This window comes from Arvicola amphibius, chromosome 4, assembly GCF_903992535.2.
Source record: "Arvicola amphibius chromosome 4, mArvAmp1.2, whole genome shotgun sequence".
NCBI lineage: Eukaryota > Metazoa > Chordata > Mammalia > Rodentia > Cricetidae > Arvicola > Arvicola amphibius.
The window spans coordinates 20,499,851-20,525,918 of NC_052050.1; the positions used below are offsets into that span (position 1 = coordinate 20,499,851).

Genomic DNA, 26,068 nt, shown 5'->3' on the forward strand with positions numbered 1-26,068 from the left:
GAGCTGATTGAAGAAATACTGACCCAAAGCAAGACCGAAAACCAGGTGGGCAAACTCCATGGCAGATGTCAAAAGGTTCTGAAGCAGTCAGGCAGTGGTGGCGCACGCCTTTAATCCCAGCACTCGGGAGGCAGAAGCAGGCGGATCTCTGTGATTTCGAGGCCAGCCTGGTCTACAAGAGCTAGTTCCAGGACAGGCTCTAAAAAAAGCTACAGAGAAACCCTGTCTCGAAAAACCAAAAAAAAAGAAAAAAAAAGTTCTGAAGCAAGCTTTTATTTGTTTTGGTTTTTTTTTTTTGGTTTCTTGAGACAGGGTTTCTGTGTGTGTAGCTTTGGAGCCTGTCCTGACACTGTCTCTGTAGACTAGGCTAACCTCAAACTCACAGATCCACCTGCCTCTGCCTCCCAAGTGCTGGGATTAAAGGCGTGAGCCACCACCGCCCGGCTGAAGCAAGCTTTTTTATCAGACTGTTTGGATCACCAGCCCCAAATAGCAACACAGTGACTTATATTAATTATGAAAGCTTGGCCATTAGCTTAGACTTGTCCTATTAGCTCTTATAACTTAAATAACCTGCTTCTATTACTCTACATTCTGCTAAGGGACTCCATTACTTCTCTGTACTGTATGTTTGACTTGTTTTTAATCTTGCTGGCATCTCTCCACCTCTCTTCCCAGAATTTTCTCTCTCCCTGGAAATCTCACCTGTTCTCTCTTGCCTAGCTATTGGCCATTCAGCTCTTTATTAAACCAATTAGAAGGCATCCTAGGCAAAGACACATCTTTACCGTGTACACAGATATTCCGCGGCAAGGTTCTTCAGATCCCCAACTCCTTTCAGCTTTGTTGACTGAAACACACTTTCTCTTAGACTGGTTCCACTCCCTATTAGCAGTTTTTCTTGTCAGGTATCCCACAGCTCTGGTATCTCCAACATCTTGGAGTCTCCAAGACAATCCAGGCTTCAGCTTCACATAGTGGCCTCTCTAGGCCTCTACCCAGGGACACCCCAACACATGCCTGGATTCAGCAGCTTTCTATTGGGGACTGTGGACCACCAGACCTTCGATTTCTTGTAAACAACTTGTTTTCCTCTGCTCTGAGCAGCCTGCAGCTGCTCTGAGCACGAGGCCCTGATGGCAGGGGAGTGGGTTCTGATGAGTCTGCAGTTGAAAGATCCCGAGAGCTGGGGCGTGGCCAGAGCCCTATAGAAGCTGCCCCTGAGCACAATAAGGGGCATGCTTGGCATTCTTGTATCAAGGATGATCCATGTCTCCGTCTCTCTCTCTCTCTCTCTCTCTCTCTCTCTGTGTGTGTGTGTGTGTGTGTGTGTGTGTGTGTGTGTGTAAGTCTCCAGCTTAGTTCCTGGCTACATACCATTCCGTAGTGCAGGCACTACAGCTTTCCTTAGTAACGGAGGCAAATCCCATAGCTCCTTTCTTCTGTCCTTAATTCCAGAACCATGATGTGGGAGGGTCTTCTGTTTTAATAAATAAACTGCCTTGGCCAGCCCTAAGGTGGGTGGAGTAGACAGAACAGGAAGAAGGAAGTCAGTGAGATGCCACGCCTCTCCCAAGTGAGAGAGACTGCCGAGCCTCTCCTCAGGGAGAGAGATGTGATGAAGCCAGCTGCCAGGTCAGACATGCTGAATCTTTCCCGGTAAGACACTGTTCGTGGTGTTACAAAGATTATTAGATATGGGTTAAAGCAAGAGATGTGAGAATTAGCTAGTAGGAGGCTGAAACTAATGGGCCAGGCAGTATTTAAAAGAATAAAATTTGTGTGTTGTTATTTCGGGGCATAAGCTAGCCGGTGGCTGGGAGCCAGGCAGGATGAAAAGCAGGCCTGCTCAACCCCTCACTACAGAAGAACCATGTGACCGAAGCTGCCAAGTTTTGCTGCTTACTGGAACTGGAACATGGATCCCCTAATCAATTACAACTTCACCAACTGTATTGTATGCCTGTAGTGTGGCGCCTGCACTACAGAATGGTTCACAAGCTGGGAAAGGGGCCTGGAGATTTAAACACACAGAGGCAGAGACACGGGTCATCCTTGAATTCCCCAAGAATGCCCCCTTTATAGTGTTCCAGGGCAGCTTATATAGGGATCCTTAACTAATAACCATGCCCCAGCCAAATCCACCAGAAACCACTCCCCTGCCATCAGGAACTCCTGAAGGTCTCTTGCTCAGAGCAACTGCAAACATAGGAAAACAAGTTGTTTTGCGCAGAGCAGCGGCAAGCATAACAGGTTGCTTACAGGAAATTCAGGGTCTGGGTCCACAGCCCCCAACAACCAACTTTGTGTTTCCTATAATTTCCTTCACTATTCCTTCGCTGTTCTAGAACTTTCTCTGTAGACCAGACTGGCCTCAAACTCAGATCCATCAGCCTCTACACTGCCTTCCAAGTGCTGGAGTAAGTGTACCACCACACCTGACTCTTAAGTGGGATCTTGCCCTGAGGTCACTACTCCCTTTATTCCATTTCTTTATTTTTCCCCTTGGATACAGAACTTAGCTCTGTTTCTCTTCATGGTGCTCCTTTTTCTCTTCACATATTTTTCTTGCTTGGTTTGCTTCTTTTTATTATGTATCTTCATTAGAGTTAACACTAGTAACCCCACAACAAAGTCTATACTAAGCTGCTTTGAGATTTTCTCTCTGCCAAGGGAATTAATCCAAAACTCTTTACTTTAGCCTCAGGCAAACTTTTCTGATAAGGGCAAAAAGCAGCGACATTCTTCACCAAAATATCACAAGAACAATGTGTAGGCAACACATAAAATTCTCTGAACCCTCGTGAGCCAGCCCCTACAGCTCAGATCACTCTTAATGTCTTCAGTGTTCCTACTGGTATAGCCCATTAAGCATCACTTAAAGCATTCCACTGCATTCCTAACCCAAACTCCCAAATCCATATTCCTTCAAACAAAAGCATGATCAGGCCTTTTGCAGCAATATCCCAGTCTCTGGTACCAAGTTCTGTTTTAGTTAGGGTTTTTATTGCTGTGAAGAGAAACCTTTTTTTCATGACAACTCTTTTTTTCTTTAATTTATTACATATACAGTGTTCTGCCTGTGTGTTACGCCTGCACACCAGAATAGGGCACCAGATCTCATTCTAGATGGTTATGAGTCACCATGCTGGGAATTGAACTCAGGACCTTTGGAAAAATAGCCAGTGCTCTTAACCTCTGAGCCATCTCTCCAACGCCAAAGGCAACTCTTATGAAGGAGATTTATTTAATTGGGGTGATGGCTTATATTCTCAGAGGTTTATTCCATTATTACCATGGTGCAATATGGTATCATACAGGCAACAGGAAGTAATCTGAGACACTGTTTGGTTTGAGCATATATGAGACCTCAAAGCCTGCCTCCACGGTGACACACTTCTTCTAACAAGGCCACACCTAACAGTGCCACTCTCTCTGGTGGCCATTCTCTCAAACCACCTCAAAAACTAAACAAACAAACAAATAAATAAATAAAGGGCATTCTTGAAAGATGGATATAGGCATGCCCTACCATGCCTGGTTTATGCAGTACTGGGGATTGAGCCCAAGGTCCCATATATACTCGACAAGCACTCTACCAACTGAACTATCTTCCCAGGCCCCCTCATTTTATTGATGTGATGTGTTACACATCTCTGTATGTTGAACTACCATCCTGCTGTCATCAGATAAATCCCACTTGGGGATGGGGAGTTGCATATGTAAACTTCCTGGCATGCAAGCAGGAGGACCTGAACATAGGTCTCCAGCACCCATGTAAAAGCTTGGTGTGATCACACATCTATAACCATAGTGCTAAGAAGTCAGTTGATGTGATGAGGTCTGGATTCATTGAGAAACCTGATAAAGTGGAATGTTGTGTATTGTTGAAGCACACCTTTCATCCCAGGACTCAGGAAGCAGGTAATCTCTGTGAGTTCAAGCCCAGCCTGCACTACATAGTGAGATCGAGGATAACCAGGGCTCTATTGGAAGACCTATCTGGAATGATAGAGACTTACACATACCCACTCGATACAACTGGGGATAACCATATTAAACAAGCCAGTCTCAGAAAGACAAGTACCATATACGTTCTCTCTTCTGTGCTTCCTAGATTGTGTATTGTTGTATCAAGTCGTGTGTGTGTGTGACCTGACAGTGGAAGTGGAGGGACAGAGAACTGACGGTGGGGGGACGAGTGAGAGACGCAGGGACCGGTGGCATAGGGACGGGATAGGCCGCCTTGACTTGTATCAGCACTTCCCTTTAGTAAGTGAATACTTGCTGTCGCCCTAACTTGTCTCTGAACTGGATAGACTGGACAGTTGAAAGGATCTTCAGAAGGTTATTTGATTTAGTCCTTTTCCCTTACAGAAGCAAATTACTGCCTCCATAGGAAAATAGCTGAGGTCTGGAAAGTTGACAGGATGTCTGACTGGTTAACATCTGAGCAGCCACCAAAAGCTACGGTCTCTACACTGCAGCCCATAGTGCATATGTAATCTCTTAACTGGCTTCAGTGCTTAGTGACCCTCTTCTGTTTTCTTTCTTTGTAGGTTTTTTGCACTGACATCCCTTCGTTTTGTGTTTTTACTTGCATTCAGCTTGATGATCATTGTCTGTATTGATCAATGGAAGAATAAAATTTGGCCTGAGATAACAGGTAAGATTTGTAGTATTTAGAACAATTTGAACTGACAACAACTTTTTATGTGATTTTTGCCTTTAGGTTTTTTGTTTGTTTTTGAGGGATATGTGTTGCTGGGGACTAATAACTGAAGTCTGAATTACTTGTTTTAGGAGACATTTGAAAAGCATAAGTCTTAGGCCTTACACCACCTTAAGTGGTGGAGCACCCCTTTAATCCCAGCACTCAGGAGGCAGAGAGAGGCACTCTCTGAGTTCAAGGACAGCCTGGTCTATATAGTGATTTCCAGGACAGCCAGGGCTATGTAGAGAGACCCTGTCTCAAAAAAAAAAAAAAAAAAAAAAAGGAAGGAAGGAAAGAAGGAAGGAAGAAAGAAAGAAGAAAAGCTTATGTCTCATGTATGGGTCCATAGAGCTGGGTTATGCCTCCCTATTGTTACATTAATGTCAGCAGATCTGTGTCCACCACCTGAGGTGCTGATGTCAGTATAACTGGCCTGAGGAATATAGTCTTCACAGTTTTTGTTTTGTTTTGTCTTTTAGATGTAAATGATCTTACTGGATACTGTTATCTACTGATACAGCATCAATTCATTCTTATTTTATGTGAATGGATGTTTGGCCTGCATATATGTCTGTGTATCACTTATGTGCCTAATGCACACAGAGGCCAAAACAGAGCATTGGATCCACTGGAATTGGAGTTACAGAGAGTTGCTAGCTGCCACATAGGTGTTGATAATCAAACCCCAGTCCTTTAGAGAAGTAGTCAGTGCTTCTAACCGCCAAACCATTTCTCCATCCCTTTTTTTGAGACGGGGTCTAACTGTTGCTTTGGCTGGCCTCAAACTCACAGAGGTTCATCTACCTCTCCTTTTTGAGCACCACCATGCCTGGTCATCAATTAAAACAAAAACAATACCCAGTGTCTCATGTAGCCCAAGCTAGCTTACAGTTCACTGTGTAGCTGAGGATGGCCTTGACTTCCTCATCCTCCTGCCTTTCCTCCCAGATGTGGGTATTAAAGGTATGTACTACCATGTGTAGCTCCAGGCAGCATCAATTTACCTCCCAAGAATTTCTTTTAAATTATATAATAACCTCTAATAAATATGGTTTCTTGCCATGTGTAGTGGTGCATGCCTTTAATTCCAGCACTCAGGAGGCAGAGGCAGGTGGATCTCTTGAGTTTGAGGCCAGCCTGGTCTACGAGAAGAGTTCCAGTACAGCTGGGGCTGTTACACAGAGAATACCCTGTCTCGAACCCCCCTCCCCAAAAGAAAAGAAATATGAGCTGGGTGGTGGTGCACGCCTTTAATCCCAGCACTTGGGAGGCAGAGAGAGGCAGGCGGATCTCGGAGAGCTCGAGGCCAGCCTGCCTACAAGAGCTAGTTCCAGGACAGGCTCCAAAGCTACAGAGAAACTTTGTCTCAAAAAACAAAAACAAAAAAGGGGAAAAAAAAAAAAGATATGGTTTCTCTTTTCAAAAACTTATATGAAAGAAAAATTAACATACTTATTGAAAGAAAAATTAATGCCAACTCAAGGGACAATATCAGAGATATAGTGCAGTGTATGACTGATATATTCATGTATTTTATCCCCATTTCAATTGTTGCCCATTTCAATCATTGAATGAAGCAAAATATATGGAAGATAAAGAAAGAATACATTTCTAGGCAGGCCAGTAGCTTGATTAAAGCACTGCAGAGTAGTGCAGCGTGGTGTCATACCATGTGTGCCAGCCGTGCAGCAGGGCTTCAGTCAGCCTCGGCTGTCCAGTGAACTGGAGGCTAGCTTAAGTACACGAGATCCTCTCTACAAATAAAATAAACACAATTTGCAAAGGGTCTCCTGAGAACAGAATTGAACACTTTGGTAGAAATGAGAAGTCTGTTTTTAAGAGAGAACTTAGGTTGAAAGCTAGGCTTACATGTTTAGGTAGTGAATGATCATTTAAAAACTTTTTAAGATTATGTCGGGTGGTGGTGGCACTCGCCTTTAATCCCAGCACTTGGGAGGCAGAGCAGAAGGATCTCTGAGTTCTGAGTCCAGCCTGGTCTGCAGAGCAAGTTCCAGGACAGGCTCTAAAACTACAGAGAAACCTTGTCTCGAAAAACAACAAACAAACAAAAAGAGCTACATACATACTGAGTTGAGAGTAAAGATTAATTTGATGGCATTTTATAGGGTGGATGGAGTAAACCAAAGGGGAAGGCAGAAGCTATTGGGAAACTGCAGCTGTATCTCTGTGGGAAGAAATATGTTGTCCATGAAACTCAGTGATGGGTGTTAGGAGAGCATGAAGAAGAGAGATAGCTCAGTATTGATCCTTAGTGGATAGGGTCAGAATAGGAAGAGTGGGGGACTGGCATGCACTTACCACAGGTGGGCAGAGGCAATGGAGATTTATAGAGTCTTCAAGTAGTCAGCCTGTCTCATGTCTGAATGTCAAAAGACTACATTATTCAGAGCACAGGCAAATCTCTAGAGGTGGAGTAGTTACAGCATGCCTTAGAAGTTTGGCAGGTGATGTGTTTGAGCAGTCCGACATACTCAGGGATGGAGGGACTGTGTTCTCATACACCTTGGCTGTAGGCTGAAGTAGTTAGTTAGTACAGCTCTAATGGTACATATGTGCTCTTTGTTTCTTTCCCCACGGAAAATCTTCTATTTTCTCGTTTGAAGACACATAAACCATTATTCCATTGTCTGTAGCTTCCTAACTCTGGTAGTATAAGATGGGGTTTCTTTTTTATTGACTATTAATATAATTTACTTTTTTTAAAATCTTTTTTGGTTTTTCGACACAGGGTTGCTCTGGAACTCACTTTGTAGACCAGGGTGGCCTCGGAACTCACAGAAATCCGCCTGCCTCTGCCGAGTGCTGGGATTAAAGGCATACACCACCACCGCCCGGCAATTTACTTTTTCTTAAATGTTAAAACTTGAACAGTCAGACCAAGAGACAGCCTAATATTTTCATGTCTAGTTTTGTCTACCAACTAATACTGGTGTTTGTTTTGTTTTATTGTTGTAGTGCCAAGACCTGACGCGTTAGACAACGAGAGGTATGGAATACCAATCACTCCTTTTAGTTGTTTTGATGCATTCTGTTGTATTGTTCTGGTTACATGTTCCTAGCCCCTTGTTCTGGACACAGCATTAGACTCCTAGTCCGTTCTGAAATAATCACAAGTCCCAAAGTTCAGGCTGAGACTACTCAGTGTCTTCTCGTCCTTATAGTATGAGAACTCTCTGGAGAAGGAGTTAGTGACTTACAGCCTGACATGCCAGGGAAGTAGCTGTGCTAGTAAGCTGCAGCGTGAAAACTCAGAGGGAACTAATTTAATTTGTCTCCTGGCTTTTATACTGCATCATTTGGTGTTTTCTGTGACCTGTGGCTATTTTTAAGTTCTGGGTCAGAAAACATTGGTTCCTGGCATCAGCAAACCAGTGCTAATGATCCCTCCCTGTGTGTCTTAGAGCTCTGCTTTCATTCCTTAATCCATCCACCCCACATGTCTGGTAGAAGGAATTTCCTCTGCTGTGATTGTTTCTGGTTTCGCTTTACCCCCTCACATTGCCTCCCTCTCAGCTGCGGAGTCCGTCAGACTGTGCTTTTACTGTGTCCCTGGATTGCAGTCACGCGGAGTTGCAGTGGTCCAAGTGTGGTGAAGATGGTGTTCTAAGCACAAAGGGCCCTGGAGCTAGTGGCAGGTTTAGACATGTGGATTAAGCCACTTGCTCATAGGGTGGAGTTATCAGAACTAGTTTGTCTTCCTAGTCCCCAAATTCAAGTTTCAGCCTGGTAAGCCAAGAAGAAAGACACGTTTCACATCCAAAGCACCTGGGACTAGCCGCTCCCAGCCCCTTTAAACCCGGAAGCATTGGCTTCCTGCACAGCAGGTAGGGAACCCTCAACAGCCTCATTTCACAGCTCCCCCTTCTCTCTCCCGTAGTTGGGGCTTTGTGCACCCTCGTTTGCTCAGCGTCCCCGAGCTCTGCCACCATGTAGCTGAAGTCTGGGTTAGTGGGACCATTTTCATAAGGAATCTTTTGCTTTTCAAAAAGCAAAACCCAGGCAAGGTAAGACCTCCCTTTTAACTTTCAGCTCTGACCATCAGTTCAGCTCATGTTAAGTTGAAACCCTATTTCATGATGTGTCATTCAGGGAAGAAGAGACTTGAGGTTCGTAGAAACAAAGGGAGGTTATAGGAAGGGGTTCCTTCTGGCCATTACATTAAGGCAAGAGCAGGACTCCATGTTTGGTGTGCTTGTCTTTTGGAGTAGCCGTTTTCTTTTCTTTCTTCTTTTTTTTTTTTTCCTTTTTAAATTTCTTTCTGTGCTGGGGATTGAATCTCAGGCTTTCTGCATGCTAGGCAAGCTCTGTGACTGAGCTACATCTCCAGCCCCACAGAGCAGGCCATTTTCTTGTCTCAAGAAGGGAAGGAAAGCTTGCTTGTGGGCATTCTTTGTCATATTGAATATGATAAATTGTAGGGTTTTATATTTTTGCTTTCTTAATTAAAAAACCCACCACCAATATGCATTTTCTGAGAGAATTTTTAGCTCAAACTTACTCAAAGCAATTTCCTGGCATGAAAGGTCAGCTGTATGGGGTTAGCCATATAAAAGAAGCTTGAGTAGAAGGGAATGTTCTCTTGACTGCCCAAGGAGAGTCCCCACTGGACTCGAGTAACAGTAGCTGTTGTTCAGACATGTCCATGCTTGTCTCAGAGCATAGAGGACCTTTAGTCACATCTCCATTAATCCCCACCCCACCCCAGTCCTTTGCTGGGTGGCAGAAACTTATTACTGCTTCTTGCTTCTCCAGTTTTGCTTGCTGAGCTGTGGGATACTGACCTTTTTGGCCATGTTGGGCCGCTACATCCCTGGGCTCCTGCTGTCCTACTTGATGCGTAAGTGTAAATGTACTTCCCCCTATAAGCTGTATGCTGCTTAGCTTTCCAGTCATAGTCTAGGGCATTGGTTCTTATCTTCCTAATGCTGCAACCCTTTAATACAATTCCTCATGTTGTGGTGACCCCAGCCATAAAGTTATTTTCATGACTGTTGTAACTCCTAATGTAAATATCTGATATGCAGAATATCTAATATGTAACTCCTGAGAAAGGATCATTTGACCCCAAAGGGTTGCAATGCATAGGATGAGGACCAATGGTCTTGGAAGAGTGCTATTAATATTTTTGTTCTCCAACAATGACTTTTTCATATCCTCAGGACACAATTAGTGTCGTTAAGTATCTTTTCACATGGAACTGGTACTCCACATATAAAGGCATAAACTCCATTTTCCTTTGGGGGAGCTTGCAGTACTGGGGATCCAGCCCACCATGTCATGCATGTCAGGCAAGTGTTGTGCCACTCACGTATATCCCCAGCCCATCTTACCTAGATGTAGACATTGATGAGGGTTCTCTAATGCACATGGTGTCCCACCCTGAAGGACTGGCTCTGTATGGAGAAGGTTTCCAGACAGTTCTGAGTTCTTTCTCTGTGTTTTCGCTCTGGAGGACTTTTCCCTCCTCTGAAGTACATTTCTATAATGTACTTATTACTTTTTGTTGACATGTACTGTTTGAGGCTGGAAGAAATTGTGGGTATTTTATTTTGTTTATATTTTTGTGGGTTTATTTGTTTGTTTAGAGACAGGGACTCTCTGCATAGCCCTGGCTGTCTTGGAACTCACCACATAGAGCAGGTTGGCCTAGAACTCACAGAGATCCACCTGCCTCTGCTTCCCAAGTGCTAGAATTAAAGGCCGTGTGCCATCTCGATGGGCATCTAGGTGTACTATTTTTTGTATGTAATTTATCTCAGAATCACTGGTTGTCACTATTTTGCTTTATGTGTCCACACTTCCTGGTTCTGTCCCTATGCTGTCTGTGGCGTATTACATTGTTTATAGCCATGACCTGTACCCTGTGGAGGCTACAGACGTCCTGTTCTCAAAAACTGTATATAACAGGCATTGTTAGTGGAGGGGACCAGCAGAAAGAAGCAGAATTGTTCTGCCCCTTCTGAATTAGGACACAATAGCAGAGGGTAGGCAGGATTGCTTTGTGCAGTCTCCATTTTCCTACTGTTTCCACCATTAGTTGTCACTGTCATGATGTGGCCTCTGGCTGTCTATCACCGGCTGTGGGATCAAGCCTATGTGCGACTGAAGCCAGCTCTGCAGCGGCTGGACTTCAGTGTCCGTGGCTACATGATGTCCAAGCAGAGAGAAAGACAATGTAAGTATCATGGGGTGGCTTTCTTCTACGTGACAGTTTGAGAAAGAGGAGAAGCCAGGCCTCACATACTGGATAAGTCTTTAGAAGCAAAAGAAATAGGGTCCATGAGATGGCTCAGCAGCTTGCCACCAAGCCTGATGACTTCAGTTTAATCCCTAAGACCTTCATGATGGAAGGAGAACACATACAGTGTGTTGTGCTCTAACTTCTACAGGTATACTATTTCACATGTATACAGAAACAATAACTAGATAAAAGTAATTTTAAAAATTTCAAGTAGAAGTAGGGGATGTTTGGTAGGAATACAAGGTGGTAAGGAAGTATAATATTTTATTTCTGAGAAACCTAGGCAGGCTTGCCAATTCTTCTGACTTAGAATCCTTAGGCCTCCATTTTAAACCAGTTTGAGAAAAGCTCCAAGTTGGATGAAAGACACTGAAAATATCCGTAGTCCATCTGCTATTACGAGCACCATATTGACGGCTTGCATGTATAGTTTTAAATCATCTTTGCATTAACCTTGAGATTCAAGTGCTTTTGAACTGAGTAAATGTTAATGTAGGATTTTTGCACTTTAAAGTTAGCCTCTTTCCATTACTGAAAGCTGTCTTCCAAAGTGGACTGAAACCAGACATTGTAGATGCCAGAAGTGTACAGCATAGATGCCCGACACAAAAGGTAGCACCAATGTGCCCCGTTCTCTGCTGTTACCATTTTGGGTGTTTCATTAAACCTTGGCCTTCAAAGAATCCCATATGTGGTCACCAGCTTCATCTGGGCCAACTAGTTGAAAAATCTCAGTCCTTAAAAGCCTCATTTGACCAAGGTGAGCACCTCCCTTCTCTTCCCTATGACTGTGCCCACTTACCCTGGCAAATCCTCAGAGTTGCTGGGTGGTTTGGTAGTTTATCTTCTAGCAAGAATCTTTAGAGATGTGTAGGGCTTTGGAAGAAGGAGGAAGGTAATCTCATGTTACTACTTAGCCTCAGCATCCTTACCTTCAGACATTGCTGTGTAGACTTAGAGCCTTATTTAGAGGATCTCTTCTTGTGTTGTGGTGTTTTTGGAGTTCAGAGGGAGTTTTTCCTTGAAGGCAAAAGCTTCTGCTCTTTCCACATAGTACGCCGCAGAGCTCTACACCCAGAGCGCGCCCTGGACAGCCACAGTGACAGTGAAGAGGAGCTTGCTGCCTTCTGTCCTCAGGTATCTCGTGCGGAAGCTGCTCCACTGGGCCCATTTCCTTAATTCCTCTTTATCCATCTGGCAGCTCACAGTAAGATGGTAACCAGGTTTTAAGCCTATCAAGGACCCTCAAAGATCCTAGATTCCCCTTATTCTCAATAGCAGTGCTGAGGACAGCACCTGGTGTTGCATGGGGCCTTAGAGCTCCGTTTGAGCCTGTTGAACAGCATGTTCACTTGGCTTTCTACTTTTCCATCAGGGGCAAACCTGGAGCTGACAGAAACTTTTCAGCAGCCAGTCCTCCTAGAGGTTTGGTTAATAAGTATATTTTTCTGGTTACCCAGGATTGCCCGAGCTCAAAAAGTTGATGAGAAAGAATATTTCCTTTAGGGAAGCACCGTAACAGGCGTCAAGATGGTGGGTGCAGTTCCCATCTCTCTTTAATTTCACTGGTGGGCTTGGGTCTCTTCTAGGGCTTGCATTAGTAAAGCGGATTGGTGGCGGCATCATCTCTGACTTGTTGCTGCTTTCTTTTGTAAGCTGGATGATTCTGCTGTGGCCAGGGAATTGGCTATCACAGATTCGGAGCACTCTGATGCTGAGGTCTCCTGTACAGACAACGGTACATTTAACCTGTCAAGGGGCCAGACACCTCTCACAGAAGGCTCGGAAGGTGAGAACCTTTGACTTGAGTTGATAGTCACTCTGACTTTTGCATTATAGCTTCCTTGGACAGGGGTCTTACTGTTGCCCCTCCTCTCCTGGGTTGTGGCTCAAGTAGCAGTCACCCGAGGGTGTGGTATAGTACTGCTGATACTGCTGCATTTCTTGAAGCCCCCAGTCCATTATTAGTCTTTGCCTCTGGCCTCATGGGCACAGTAGAGGAAGACAGGCAGTCCTGTGGCAGTTAGTCATCTAATTGGCAAATCTTAGTGGTGATGAAAAGCTAACCAGTCCCACGGGTTTTGCTTTATCTTAAGAAGAACAGGGAAGCTGGACGGTGGTGGCGCACGCCTTTAATCCCAGCACTTGGGAGGTAGAGGCAGGCAGATCTCTGTGAGTTCGAGGCCAGCGTGGTCTACAAAACAAGTTCTAGGACTGGCTCCATAGTTACTGAGAAACCCTGTCTTGAAAAACCAAAAAAAGAAGAACAGGGAAGCTGGGTGGTATTGGCACATGTCTTTAATCCCAGCACTTGGGAGGCAGAGGCAGACAGAGCTTCGAGTTCAGGGATAGCCTGGTCTGTAGAGTGAGTTTCAGGACAGCCAGGGCTACACAGAGAAACCCTGTCTCGAAAAACAAAACAAAAAGGTACAGGGTAGGGGAAAACCTGATTTTTGGTGCCTAGAGCACAAGGGACCAAGTAGCCACCATTTTCACATACCTGTGTTCTCTCAGACCTAGATGGTCACAGTGATCCTGAGGAATCATTTGCCAGAGACCTTCCAGACTTCCCTTCCATTAATGTGGATCCTGCTGGCCTGGATGATGAAGATGACACCAGCATTGGGATGCCCAGCGTGATGTACCGCCCCCCACCAGGGGCTGGGGATACCCAGGTCCTGCCTGCTAGTCGGGATGAGGCTGCACTGCCAGAGCTCCTGCTTGGGTCCCTTCCTGGAGGATCTAACCTTACCAGCAACCTTGCCAGCCTGGTCTCCCAGGGCATGATCCAGCTGGCCTTGTCAGGGGCCTCCCAGACAGACCCTTCTGGCCCACCTCCCCGAAGAGCAACAAGAGGCCTCCTCCGGGCTCCTAGTTCAGACCTAGACACTGATGCTGAGGGAGATGATTTTGAACTTCTGGACCAATCAGAGCTGAATCAGCTAGACCCTGCCAGTTCCAGGAGCCACTGAGGAGAGACTCCTTTGAGGGGGTCACTGTGATGTAGGGTTTTTTTCTCCCCACCCCACTTACTGTGACGGGGCAAGGGAAGAACCCAGTCTTGTCCCCTGAATTTTATCTGTGTGCTGGGTGGCCTGGCTGATGCAGAGGCCTGCTGAGAGAACATACTCATTACCTTGCTGCCAGCTAGACACCATTTCTGTGCTTAGTCACTGAAGTGAGCACATGCTGCCCCAAGGGAGACTTCTCTCCATTAGGGCGGTACTGCAGGCAAGAAAGGAGGAATAGTTTCCCCTTGGGGAATCAATATTGAGGTGGTAGTGCTGTTTGCTTTTAGGTCTGGGTGCTCAGGGGCCTTCACTGTTGTAAGAGCCCATCTCTTCTCCTCACCTCACGGGAGCCACAGAAGTCAGGCAGCAGCTACAAGAGTTTCCATTTTTGTCTTTTACCATGATTTGATTTGTGCTCTCAAAGCAAATTTGTCCTTTGGTTCTGCAGAGCAGGCCCACTTCCTGTCCCTGAGCCCATCTTCATTTCTCGATGACTCCCTTAACACTGCAGACTGCTTGCAGAACTTAAGAAATGTGAATGTGACGTGGGGCTGAGCCTTTCTGTGTCACCTTGAGCTATAGGATCAGCTGGTGATAGGGTTGGTGAGTGCCTCTCTGTCCTGAGGTCTCATGGAATCTTTTGGAGCTGTGTGGTTGTCTTTGGTGCTGTTAACCCCTGGCTCCATTTGACCATCCATCTGAGCAGCGAGCAAAGCAATATCATGCCCATTTTTATGTTCCTCTTCCTTCCCCTGCTCCTCCTCCGGAGAAGCAATAATTCCGCAAGGGGTAGGTGGCAAAGTAGCACTTTACAGATGGCTGTGGCATTCATCCGAGGAGCCACCAGCTCTTCTTCCCATACTGCTTCCTAACTCCTTTGAGGGTGCCCGGATAGTAAGGATGTGTTGGTAACCAGCAGAGACTGCTCTGAAGGGTGTGTGTTAGCAGTCCCTGGTCAAATCATGTGAAACAAAGCCCTGTAAATGATCATTGGTTCTAAACCTTTGCCAGCCTACTGCCTCTCTCTGTCTCCCAAATCAGAGCTCAAGCCAAATTCTCTATCCTCTTTCCCTCTTGCATTAACCCTTTGCTGATCCTCAGGGACCACTCCCCCAGCACTCCCATATTTGGGTGAGAGACGTTGGACAGAGCCCATTTTCATGTGCTGCAGGTTGGGGGTTGTGCTAACATGTTTGCTCTTGGTTGATGGACAAGGTAGAGAGGCCAGGGAGTGAAAATACTTAACAGTGAGAAGGGCAACGGCTAGGTGCCTGTTTCATAGTCATTGAGTGTGAAAGTTAGGGAGGGGTAATGACATCTCCCCACTTTGAGGGTTCTCAGATGCTCTGGACATCTCTTTCCTTAGAGCCAGCTGTATTACAGGTGAGCTCTCTGGAGAAAATGGGAGGTGACAGAAAGGAGTGGAATATTGCGTGTTTGCATGAATGTGTGTAACTTCATGCTTTGGGATTTGGCAAGAGGAAGAGGGAGGGAAGGAGAGCAAAATCCAGAAGGTCTTTCTTGTACCAGTGGGATCCTGCTCTGAATCTCCCAAATCTTCCACTGTGAATTGGGGTGTGGGGTGGGTGCTGGGGAATAAATCTTGTATGAGAACAATCTTTAAGAGACTGCCATTGCATGGTGTACTCCTTTGATAGGTCTTCTCTTACTAATCTGGTAATAGCTAATTTGGGGCCATGACCACTTCAGAAGGGGACGCCCAGGTAGGTGTCAGGGGCCCACCTGCCCCTTCTTCTTTCTCCCTCGTGAAAGCATTTCCCCTCCTACAACCAAGACATCAATACAACACCCTTGCTGGCACTTGTCCCGTTGGTTTTGTTTTGTTTTCTTCTAGATTTATTTATGTACATGATGAGCATTTGCCTGCCTGCATGCACACACACCACTACTTGCCTGGTGCCTGGGGGGTGGGATAGGTCAGATCTCTTGGAAATGGAGTTACAATTAGCAGTTACTTGAGTGCTAGGAACCAAACCAGGGTTGTCTCCAAGAAAACCAAATGTGCCCGATGGTGACACACACCTTTAATCCCAGCACTTGGGAGGCAGAGGCAGGCGGATCTTTGTGAGTTTGAAGCCAGCCTGGTCTACAGAGTGAGTTCCAGGACAGGCTCCAGAGCTACAGAAAAATCTTGTCTTGAAAAAACAAAGTGCTCTTAACTACTGAACCATCTCTCTAGACTCATTTCATCATTTTTAATGTTTTTTTCTTTTTGTAAGACAGGGTTTTTCTTTTTAACAGCCCTGGCTATCCTGTCTACTTTGTAGACCAGGCTGGGCTCAAACTTTCAGAGATAAACCTGCCTCTGCCTCTCTAGTGCTGGAATTAAAGGCATGCGCCACCACTGCCTGGTTTCATTCTTAACACTGCCCCTTATATAAGAAGAGACAAACATGTTCTGAACAAAGGCTAATTGAGTTTTACGTAGCAGAAGGCTTGAAAAGTTAATAATGTGCTGACAAGGACAGCTGCTCTTCTGACCTTCAGCAGACCTCAGAAACTAGAAATACTTATTTCAGGCTCCACCGGACTGACCACCGAGGTCAGGAATGGAAAGCACCTGTCAGGTGTTGCTGCCCGGGCTAACTGGCGACTTGTGGCTTGAGTAGTAGCCTCTACTCCCTACCGTCTTTTTGGGCGTTCAAACCACCGCTGGTATCGAGCGCCCCCTACACGCGACACACGGAAACGGGCGCTGTTGATGCTCCTTTTCCTAGCCACCCTCTGACAGGTGCCCAACGGGCCCTGCGGGTGCGAAAACTAGCCACGCTCCCGGGGGTATGCCCTGTAACTCTGAGCGGCGCGGGAGCTGGGACCCTGAAGTTTCTTCCCCTTCCCACCCCTGGGCCAAGTTCAGGGTCACGAGTGCTCACATACGGCAGCTTAAAGTGGAAGGGGCCACTCGGTCCAGCCAGCGCGGAGGCCCAGGACGGCCAGTGACCTGTCGCAAAAGCTGAGGCTCAGTTTCTAGACCGCGCCGGGTGTGGGGCGGGGCGGCCTACGGGGTCCCGGAAGGTTAGGGCGCATTTCCGGAACACTTCTGCAGCCAATCAGCGTTAAGACCTTCCTCCTTCACCGGAAAGCGCTGTCTCCCGGAGCAACTAGCCAGACCGCTGTCTTCAGTTTGTTGGCGGGAAAAGGCCATGAGTAAAAGCCGGGCCGAGGCTGCGGCCGGAGGTAACGGCGGCACCCGTAGGACCCGGGAGGGGAGCGGGCGAGGGGGTCAGAGGTGACTCGGTCTCCCACCTCGTCTCCCGCAGCCCCCGGGATCATCCTGAGGTACCTGCAGGAACAAAACCGGCCCTACAGCGCGCAGGACGTGTTCGGAAACCTACAGAAGGAACATGGGCTGGGCAAGACGGTAAGACCCCACCCCCTTTGGGGGGGTTCCCTCCCCGCTGAACTCCCTTTTCAGGCCTGGGTCCCCTTTTCCCTGTCACCAGCCCATGTTCCCTCTCATTGCTCCACCTTTCCCTCGGCTAGGCGGTGGTGAAGGCTCTTGATCAGCTGGCCCAGCAAGGCAAGATCAAAGAGAAGACGTACGGCAAGCAGAAAATTTATTTTGCCGATCAGGTGAGAATTCCCGCAGATTAGCCCCCACCTGAGAACCTGGCCGAGTGAATCAACTCCCAGCATTAACTAGTTACTGTTGAGGCACCTCATAAAATTAACCTAACCTGTGCCATAAAAGGCTTCAGGCATTAGGTTTTTGTTTTGTTTTAAACTTATTTATTTTGGTTTTTCGAGACAGGGTTTCTCTGTAACAGTCCTGGCTGTCCTGGAACTCACTTTGTAGACCAGGCCGGCCTCGAACTCACAGAGATTCTCCTTCCTCTGCCTCCCAAGTGCAGGGATTAAAGACGTGGGCCACCACCGCCCAGCTGGCCTCAGGCATTCCTAAATCATGGGCACACTGCCTGTGACCACATTTCGCCAGTGTTCATTTGAGGTACGGACAAAAGACAGAACATGCTGGCTTATTACTACTCCCAGCCTCCTTTCGGCTTGGAAACTCTTTATTTTTTTCGTCTAGCCCCACCCTCTGCCAAGTGCTTTTTCTTCTTCCTCTGCCCACAACCACAAACATCAATTTTGTATTCTCTCACCTAGACTTCTCTCTGGATGCCTCTCAAATATTAAGCATCAGTATCAATATGGCTGAAGTAGAATGCTTAATCTCTGCCTACCAAACTGACTTTCTAGCATTCTTTTGTAAGAGAAACACTTTTCCCCAATTCTTGGTTTCTTTTACCTCGCATATCTGACATGTGTGGTCATTTACGAATTATATCTGATTCCCCCGACCTATCCTTTTTTTTTTTTTTTGAGGGCAAAGGGTTGAGACTGAGTCTCACTATGTAGCCCAGGCTGGCCTCAAACTTGCTTTCTTGCCTCGGCCTCCTGAGTGCTGAGTCTCTAAGTGTTTGTGTATTTACCAGGGTGGCTCAAGGTTTTCTTTATTGAATCTAACCTGTCTTCACAGCTCTCTATCATACCCTCTTGGATATTGTAGCCAGAATGATCTATCTAAACACAAATTTGGCTGGTCAAATGGCTGAGGGGCCTGGAGGTAGTTTTAGACTTTCTGAGGCATTTGTTCTCACTATTCAGCCCTGCCATTGTAAAACAAAAGTAGCCATAGATGATGCAAACGAACAGACATGGCTGCAAAATTTCATTTTACATGCGAGAGTTGAGCAATGGCTCCTGTTCTTCAGACTCACCTTGCCTGAGTTCACCGTCGCACTACTTGGTCTGGCATGCCCAACCTTTTCTAGCTACTCCCAGCATCAGCTGAGGAGGCTCTTGTTCATCCCCAGCAGCCCTCTTCTTGCAATACCTCCTAGGGAAGGAGCCTTTCCTTACAAAGGACCCACTGAGCCCCTTCTACTGGAGATCTGTGCTTCCACTTCAGAAGGCATGTTGCTTCATTCTTTCAGATGATGAGAGGTTTTATTGCTAAATGGAAATATATTTCTCATGTTGGTTTTTTTTTGTTTGTTTTGTTTTTCTTTTGAGACATGGTCTCTCTACGTAGCCTTGGCTGTCCTGGAACTCACTATATCGTCCAGGCTGGCCTCAAACTCAGATTCACCTCCTGTGACTCCCTAGTACTGGGATTAAAGGCGTGGGCCATCTCACCCACCCTTACATTATGAGCCAACCTCTAGGCTCCTGAGGACAGGCATTGCATTTCACCTTTTGTTTATCTTTGTGCCTCACATGAACTCGCTTGTATTTCTCCTCTTGGCTGGCAGGACCAGTTTGACACAGTGAGTGATGCTGACCTCCACAGCCTCGATGCCAAAATTGTGGCCCTCACTGCCAAGGTCCAGAGCTTACAGCAAAGCTGCCGCCACATGGAGGCTGGTAAGACCGGAACCCCTTCCAGGATGCCACGGTTTGGAGGTCACAAATTGCTAACAATGGTTTCTTATCTGCAGCATCTTATTGCAGCTAGGCCTACGCTATTACATTGAAAGAAGTACAGAATTACTTAAGGCTTTTTTGTGTACAAAAAGGCAAGACGAGAAGCCACTTGGTTTCCCTGCCACAGTATGAGCACGCCACATTTTATTTCCACTTCTTTAATTACCTGTGCATCAGTCTGCCCAACTTTATATGCCACTGTTACTTTTAGGTGGAGAAGGAAAGAGAAATAGAAAACTATGCTATAAGCTTTTTTCTTGAGCTTTTCCAGAATGTGGGGTCCTATTCTGGAGAGGTCCCAGAGCAAGATGGAAGCTGACCTCCCACCTCTGGGAAGCACCTGCTGAGCAAGACAGAATCCGTACCTCGAATGTCCCTGGTAACACTGGGGGTATGTGGTTTCAGAGCTGAAGGAATTAACAAATGCGCTGACCACTCCCGAGATGCAGAAAGAGATCCAGGAGTTAAAGAATGAATGTGCTCGTTATACAGAGAGGCTGAAGAACATCAAAGCAGCCACCAACCATATCACTCCAGAAGAGAAAGAGGAGGTGAGCAGGGAGGCTGGAGGCTGCCTGTGCAGGTCTGGAGTGAACATGGGGTGCACAGACGGCCGTGGTTCTTCCTTGCAGGTGTACAGAGACAGACAGAAGTATTGTAAAGAGTGGAGGAAGCGGAAGAGAATGGTGAGTGAGAACTCAAGGGTGGCTTCAGAGGTGCTGGGAAGTGACAATCACCAGGGGCGTTTCTGTGCAAAAGGATCCAGCAGCAGCAGGCAGCACCCTGTACTGCTTCTGCCCACCTGAAAGGGGCCTTCTTCCTTGTCAGACCACCGAGCTGTGTGACGCAATCCTTGAAGGATACCCCAAGAGCAAGAAACAGTTCTTTGTAAGTGACGCTTTCTCTTGCTCCCCTGGGATCTTTGTCCAGAGGACTCCTTCATTCCTTTCCTTGCCCCACAGGAGGAAGTCGGGATAGAGACTGATGAAGATCATAATGTCACACTCCCAGACCCCTGAGGGGCCCTTGGTGGAGTCTGGGAGCGGATGTCCCGGGCTGGCTGCTTTGTTTAGGTGGCCTTACGGTTTTTGCTGGTCTCCACCTTTGAGTGGTGGGGAGGGAAGTACAAAGCTGGTAATCAGAAAGAGATGTTCACGTCCATTTTGTTGTCCGTATTACAGAGGCCTCCGCAAGGACTTAGAACAATCCTAAGGGAAATTATCTAGAATATTTATTGTAATATAATTTGATATAAAAATACTTAATTTCCTCTGGATTATCAAACCTCCCAGATATCAAACCTGGGGAAGGCAACAGGGAACACTGGGGAGAAAAGTACAGAAAGGTTTTCATACACCCATCATTTGGGAACCCTAAGGCATCAGCCAGGCCTACCCCCCAGATGACCTGAGTGTCTCCTGTAGCTATCCCCAAGTTCTAGGAGGAATGCAGGCGACACTGGTGCTGGTAGCTGAGCAGACACAGCACACAGAGACGGCTGGCTGCTCGGGGGGTCACTGGGAATTTGGGGAAACTAACAGAAGCGCACTGTTGGTGTTTAGAAAATAAATTCAAATGTGTTATGCTGTGAGACGCCTGCCTTCGGTAAGACAGGGTGAGAGCTCTTGGGACATTGTTTCCTCCGGCACCCACAGGAGGTGGCTGAACATGAGGGGACAGCAGGACCCTGGGATCCCTACCCTGAGCTGGCTAGAAAGCCCTGGCTTTGCTCAGTGCTAACCACACAGCACTAGCCTAGGCACAAGGTGGCCTTTCACCCTTCGTGGCCACGAGACTCTTCTCCTTTTTCCCAAGTCAAAAACTGCCAAAATACTCCAACTTGAGCCAAATGTTGCCCAAGAGACCAAGCAGAGGCAAACAATTTCCAAATTATATATAGAGATTGTGAGCATAAACCCGGCGGCTAGAGAAAGGGCTGAGGGGCCAGGGCTTCTTGTGAGGGTCCCTGAACAGGCTCTTGTTCTAGACACTTTTCCGGGGAAGGGGAAAGTTGGGTGGGTCCAACACTGGGCAATATAATAAATTAATGAGAGGCCTTCAGAGAACAGCCTCACTGAAGTGGGGCTGGGCAAACCAAACACCAAGTAGAAACCAGCTGACCGGTGTGAGGTGTTGCAGTCCAGTCTCATAGGCCCAGCAGTTCCACAGCCAAACAGACCAAAGCCCTCTGGCCTGCAGGTCTCCAGGAGCCATCAGTAGAGCTGGTTCTTCAACTGATGTAGGACTCCAATCACAATTTCTCGTAGAGTCTAGGAAAGGACAGGTGACAGCGCAGACCTGTAAGATGCCTGCCTAGACCACCTGTGCTCTTGAACGGGGCATTTCAAATAGTCACCTAAGGGCTGGGCATACAGCTTGTTTGTATGGAAGCAAAGGCGGGCTGGGGAGATGGCTCAGTCAGTAAAGCCTCTAGCCACACAAGCCTGGCGAACCGAGTTCCAGCTCCCTGGACCACACATAAAAGTGAAAGGAAAGCTCTGACTGAAAGGTCGCCCTCCACCCTCTCCTCATGTGCTATGGGGGGGGGAAATGTCTCACTGCTTAAGACCCAGGCCTTGTTCCCAGCACCCAAATGGTGACTCACAACCACCTGCAACTCAGGTTGCAGGGGATCCAATGCCCTCTTTTGGCCTCTGGCACACACATATGGTGCATACATACATGCAAACAAAACACACATGTATGTAAAATGTGTTTTGTTTTGTCTTTTCCCTGAGATGGAATGTTGTCTACTTTTAATTTTCAAATACTCCTGAAACAAACATGAACACAGATGAGTATGCCATCGGTATAACTGGCATGGCAGATAAGAGTGTTCACTGGTACGGTCTTTAAAGTACTTCATAGTCATCTGAGAAAAAAAAATAGGCCTCAAGAGCAGAAGATGGCACAATAAAAGCCCTGGGACTATAGGGGGGTGAGGGTGTCCGGTAATCTGTGTTTCATGGTTCTAGAAACTTCCAGTAACTGCTGCTGGCTTCCATACAGGACAACCAAGGAGTAGAGTGGCTAATGAGTCAGCAATGATGTGGGCCACAGCTGGACCTGGCACTGACTGAGTGCTCATAGTATGGTTGCCAGATGAGACCTTCACTGGGTTAGGCAGCAAGGAGAAACAGAATACTAAACGTGTAGACACCCTGTAGAATCCCAAAGACAACCACACTGCTTTTCCAATGGTTTGGATCCCTTTGTTTGGAGGTAATAAGAGAGCCTCAGACCCCATGACCCCTGCTGCCACATACCTGTGGCTCACAGTGTTCCTCAATCCAGCTGAAGACACAAGCTGACAGCTCCTGGAAGCTGGCCACAGAGATAGAGGCATTGAAAGACTGGAATAGGGAGTCCATGATGCCTTGGAACACGTTGAACTTGACCTGGTCAGAGACCTGGTCCTCCCCCTCATGAGGGTTGTCTTGATGTGCCTTCACAATCTGCTCATAGTTCCTGGAAGCAGGCAAGCAAGCAGAGCTGAGGTGCTACAGCAGCTTCACCAACCTGAGAAGCATGGTGAGATAGCCCAGTGGTCGCCCCAGAAGAGGATTCGCAGAGCCCTTCGGGGATACATTCAACAGCTAAACACTACTAAGTCAGAAATGTGACTCCCTGCAACCTGCAAGTGCTTTTCTTTTTTGTTCTTCTGAGACAGGGTTTCTCTGTGTACCCTGGCTGTCCTGGAACTTACTGTGTATACCAGGCTGGCCTCAAACTTAGATCCACAGATCCACCCTGAGTGCTAGGAGTAAAGGCATGCCCCACTGCTACCCAGCCCCTGACCGGTGTTTATTTCCTTATGTCTGCTCTATGTAAAAGGCTGATGGGGACAGACAGCCCTGCCTTACAGCGACTACCTTGAGTCACCATTGCCTGCATGCATTCTCCGACACAGCCTTTAAACGAGAGAAAGTGCACTGGGGTTGACTTGCGCGCCCCTCAGTTCCCCGCCCTTCTTACACTTTCATTATCTTCAGGGCTGTGACATCCTTGCGCAGTGTGGATACTTCCTCCTCCTGCTTTTTCTTCTCCTTGTGTAAAAACTGGATGTAGTCGATGGCTGGAGCGGGGGTCAAGAGAGGGTTGGGAACAGAGAGGAAGTCTGAACCAGGAAGATGGCTCATTTTGTTTCCCCTTCCCCTGGAAGTCAACTTGCCCAGCACAGCCACCACACCTGGGTCGGACCAGGTACCAGCCACTCCCACTACCCCTGCCCTGTCACCCTGGTCATACTCTTCTGTAGAACGATGGCTTTGCTGAGTTTCTGGGAGCCAATGGAGAAGTCCTGCTGCTGGCAAGTAGGGACGATGGTCTGAAGATCATCGTAGCCTCTCTGTGGAAATGGCAGTGAGATGGGTTTCTTAACTCAGGAACAAGACAGAATAGCACAAACTTGATACCAGTTCCATGCTCAGAAACTCAAAGCATAGAGGGCCGGAATGAGTGGGTAGGGGCACCAGACTAGCCCTGCAGACTAAGCTCAGGACAGGGTGAATAAGAACCACGCAGAGTCCTCCCTTGCTTCCTGGAATACAGGCCCCTAGTCACCTTGATAGCGTCCCTCCTCTTCTGCTCAGCTTGAGTGTGTGCTCGCCGCCTCCGGTCTTTGTAGGACTCCTTGTAGGACTCTTGCTGATAGTCACTGTCCTCATCATCTACACTCAGATGGAGGCAGGGGAAGGTCACGCAGGGCCCACTGAGTCCAGTAAGCCCACCTACCTCTAGTTTAAGAACCTGCTGCCCAGAGATGGCAAATGGAAGAACCTAGTATCTTAGATGAGGTGAACGATAGTGAGGCTCGGCTCGGCACTGCTCCAGCCGCCCCACGTGGACTGTGGCGCTCCCTATTAGGAAGGATACTAAGATGATGGCAAAGCTGCGTTTCCCCGAGTGTGTGTGCAAAGTGTGTTGCTGCCTACCTGTGTTGGGGACGGAAGAGGCACTGGTGGAACCGATGCTATTAGCTCTGGACACTACACTCCCCTTGTGGGTGCTTTCTACAAAAAGCCCTGGAAAAAAGAGGCCTCAATCACTAAGAAGTGGGGAACATAACTAGGCCCTCGGTCACCAATGGGCACAATGGCTTCAAATGCTGACCTCTCCCCACCAACTCCAAAGTCAGCCACCATAGGCCACCCATTTCATGCTGCAATGCTCCTGTCTCTAGTGTCAACACTGCCCACAGGACTAATTTCTGGCTTACAAAGGGTCACTTGGATGCAATGAACATGCCCAGCTGTCACTGTTTCCATCATTTCCCATTCTAGAGCAGAGAAACCAGGGGTGACCCATGGTTGCTTCCTGCTTATCCTCCAGCTCCTCCCCTACTTCTCAATCCAGGACCTTGGCGCAGTGACAGTGGACTGTGCTCAGGTGTGGCTGGCAAGACCACAAAGATCTACAGAGCTGAAACAGGTCATTCCTGACGCGAAGACGGTGGAGAAGCCACTCACCAGGGTCCAGGCTGTTGTCACTGTAGGCATACTCGACCTGCAGCACCAAGCAACGGAGAAGCCTGTCAGACCTTTGCCTCTTGGAAAAGGCAAGCGCAATCCGCGGATGCACGGTATCACAGATGAGGGGACCGCTGAATGGTTCTCCCAAAGGCGAGCCTGGCTAGGCCGCAGGGGCGCCGCCCCCTCTGTATGACCCCTGCCATTCCCGCCCCACCTCCCAGGCACGTCCCCCTTGTTCCCGCACACACGCCTCATTTGTCTCCCCACCTTGGCATACGCCGGGTGAGAGCTGTCTTCTCTGCAGCCCCGGGGCCCGGACAGCAGGGGAGACTCTGGGGATAGTTGGGGAGCCCCGCGTCTTCCGGACCCCCTACGTGCACGAGCCCGACCCGCCCTCCCCTCGCCGGCGTGCGCGTCCGCGGAGCTTGCCTTGACCCAGGGGTCCTCCGGAGAGGCGCCCGGCTCCGTCATCTTGGACCTACCGAACCGGAAACAAGCCTGCGGACTGGCCCCCAGCCTCCAGGAAGAGGCGAGGCTCGATCACGTGATCCAGCCCACCAATCTGCAACCGTGGGCATGGGCAGGGCGAAAGCGCAGCGCTTGCGCGGCTCCAGTTATTAAACGCCTGCTGGCGGTGGCCATACCTGACCAATTCGCGTTATTAATGCAGGCAGTGACAGCCCTCGTGGGTCCTGCTTGCCTCCAAATGAGAATCTAGAATGGAGGCAATTTTCTGTTCAATGGAGCTCTCTCAAAGAGATTGTAAAAAGGGCTAGAAGTGTATTAGTTTGGGGGAGAGTCCCAAACCCGCGAGAACCCCAGCACTGCTCACAAGAAAGCGTCTTAACAGTGAGACATCGTGTACGCACGCGCACAGCTGACCGGGCTGGCAACCACAGCAGGGTCAAGAACTTCCCCTATGTCACATGATCGGATCCAATGGGAGCACAACGCCACCCAACACCCGGCTGGTGTCTGATGCAGCGCTTGTGTAATTAAACCTTCTGTAAAGAGCCTTTGAAGTCAGGCTTATTGGCAGAACAGTAGAAAAGTCTAACATACTCAAAAGCACATCGCTAGTCACTGATAGGCCTCAAAGGCTGCGCTCAACCACAGCAATCCCTCACTTCCAGCTCAGGCCTTGCCCCTCAATTTGGAG

General features: G+C 47.7%; 3 protein-coding genes across 8 annotated transcripts in view; 2 read left to right on the forward strand and 1 right to left on the reverse strand.

Moving 5' to 3' along the window:
* Window positions 1-15,808, forward strand: part of Retreg3 (reticulophagy regulator family member 3) — a 28,240-nt gene extending 12,432 nt beyond the window's left edge. The window contains exons 2-9 of one of the 2 annotated variants that reach the window (XM_038326455.2): window positions 4,560-4,666; window positions 7,691-7,721; window positions 8,613-8,739; window positions 9,488-9,572; window positions 10,773-10,910; window positions 12,031-12,113; window positions 12,633-12,765; window positions 13,491-15,808. In XM_038326455.2, coding sequence (XP_038182383.1) covers window positions 4,560-4,666; window positions 7,691-7,721; window positions 8,613-8,739; window positions 9,488-9,572; window positions 10,773-10,910; window positions 12,031-12,113; window positions 12,633-12,765; window positions 13,491-13,948 — 1,162 coding nt within the window. In that variant the 3' untranslated portion in view covers window positions 13,949-15,808. Of the gene's footprint in view, window positions 1-4,559; window positions 4,667-7,690; window positions 7,722-8,612; window positions 8,740-9,487; window positions 9,573-10,772; window positions 10,911-12,030; window positions 12,114-12,632; window positions 12,766-13,490 lie in introns of those variants that run through there. The other variant, XM_038326456.2, reaches the window with a different exon arrangement.
* An 870-nt stretch (window positions 15,809-16,678) lies between these two features.
* On the forward strand, window positions 16,679-21,029 carry LOC119811852 (PSMC3 interacting protein). Of its 3 annotated transcripts, XM_038325984.1 has the most exons (8): window positions 16,679-17,185; window positions 17,269-17,369; window positions 17,492-17,581; window positions 19,267-19,378; window positions 19,844-19,989; window positions 20,071-20,124; window positions 20,267-20,326; window positions 20,401-21,029. In XM_038325984.1, the coding sequence occupies exons 1-8, from the start codon at window positions 17,152-17,154 to the stop codon at window positions 20,455-20,457; spliced, it is 654 nt and encodes a 217-aa protein (XP_038181912.1). In that variant the 5' UTR covers window positions 16,679-17,151; the 3' UTR covers window positions 20,458-21,029. The 3 variants fall into 3 exon arrangements, 2 of the variants coding, with proteins under 2 accessions (XP_038181912.1, XP_038181911.1); XR_005285023.1 differs by having other exon boundaries at window positions 20,071-20,326; window positions 20,401-20,420; XM_038325983.1 differs by having other exon boundaries at window positions 20,267-21,029.
* Window positions 20,648-25,455, reverse strand: Mlx (MAX dimerization protein MLX). 3 transcript variants are annotated; one of them, XM_038325981.2, is made up of 8 exons: window positions 25,339-25,455; window positions 24,907-24,943; window positions 24,373-24,462; window positions 24,002-24,108; window positions 23,687-23,786; window positions 23,414-23,513; window positions 22,705-22,906; window positions 20,648-21,708 (listed from the first exon to the last, which is right to left on the reverse strand). In XM_038325981.2, the coding sequence occupies exons 1-8, from the start codon at window positions 25,378-25,380 to the stop codon at window positions 21,652-21,654; spliced, it is 735 nt and encodes a 244-aa protein (XP_038181909.1). In that variant the 5' UTR covers window positions 25,381-25,455; the 3' UTR covers window positions 20,648-21,651. The 3 variants fall into 3 exon arrangements, with proteins under 3 accessions (XP_038181909.1, XP_038181908.1, XP_038181910.1); XM_038325980.2 differs by having other exon boundaries at window positions 25,177-25,395; XM_038325982.2 differs by lacking the exon at window positions 24,373-24,462 and having other exon boundaries at window positions 25,339-25,446.
* Between the last annotated feature and the right edge of the window lie 613 nt (window positions 25,456-26,068).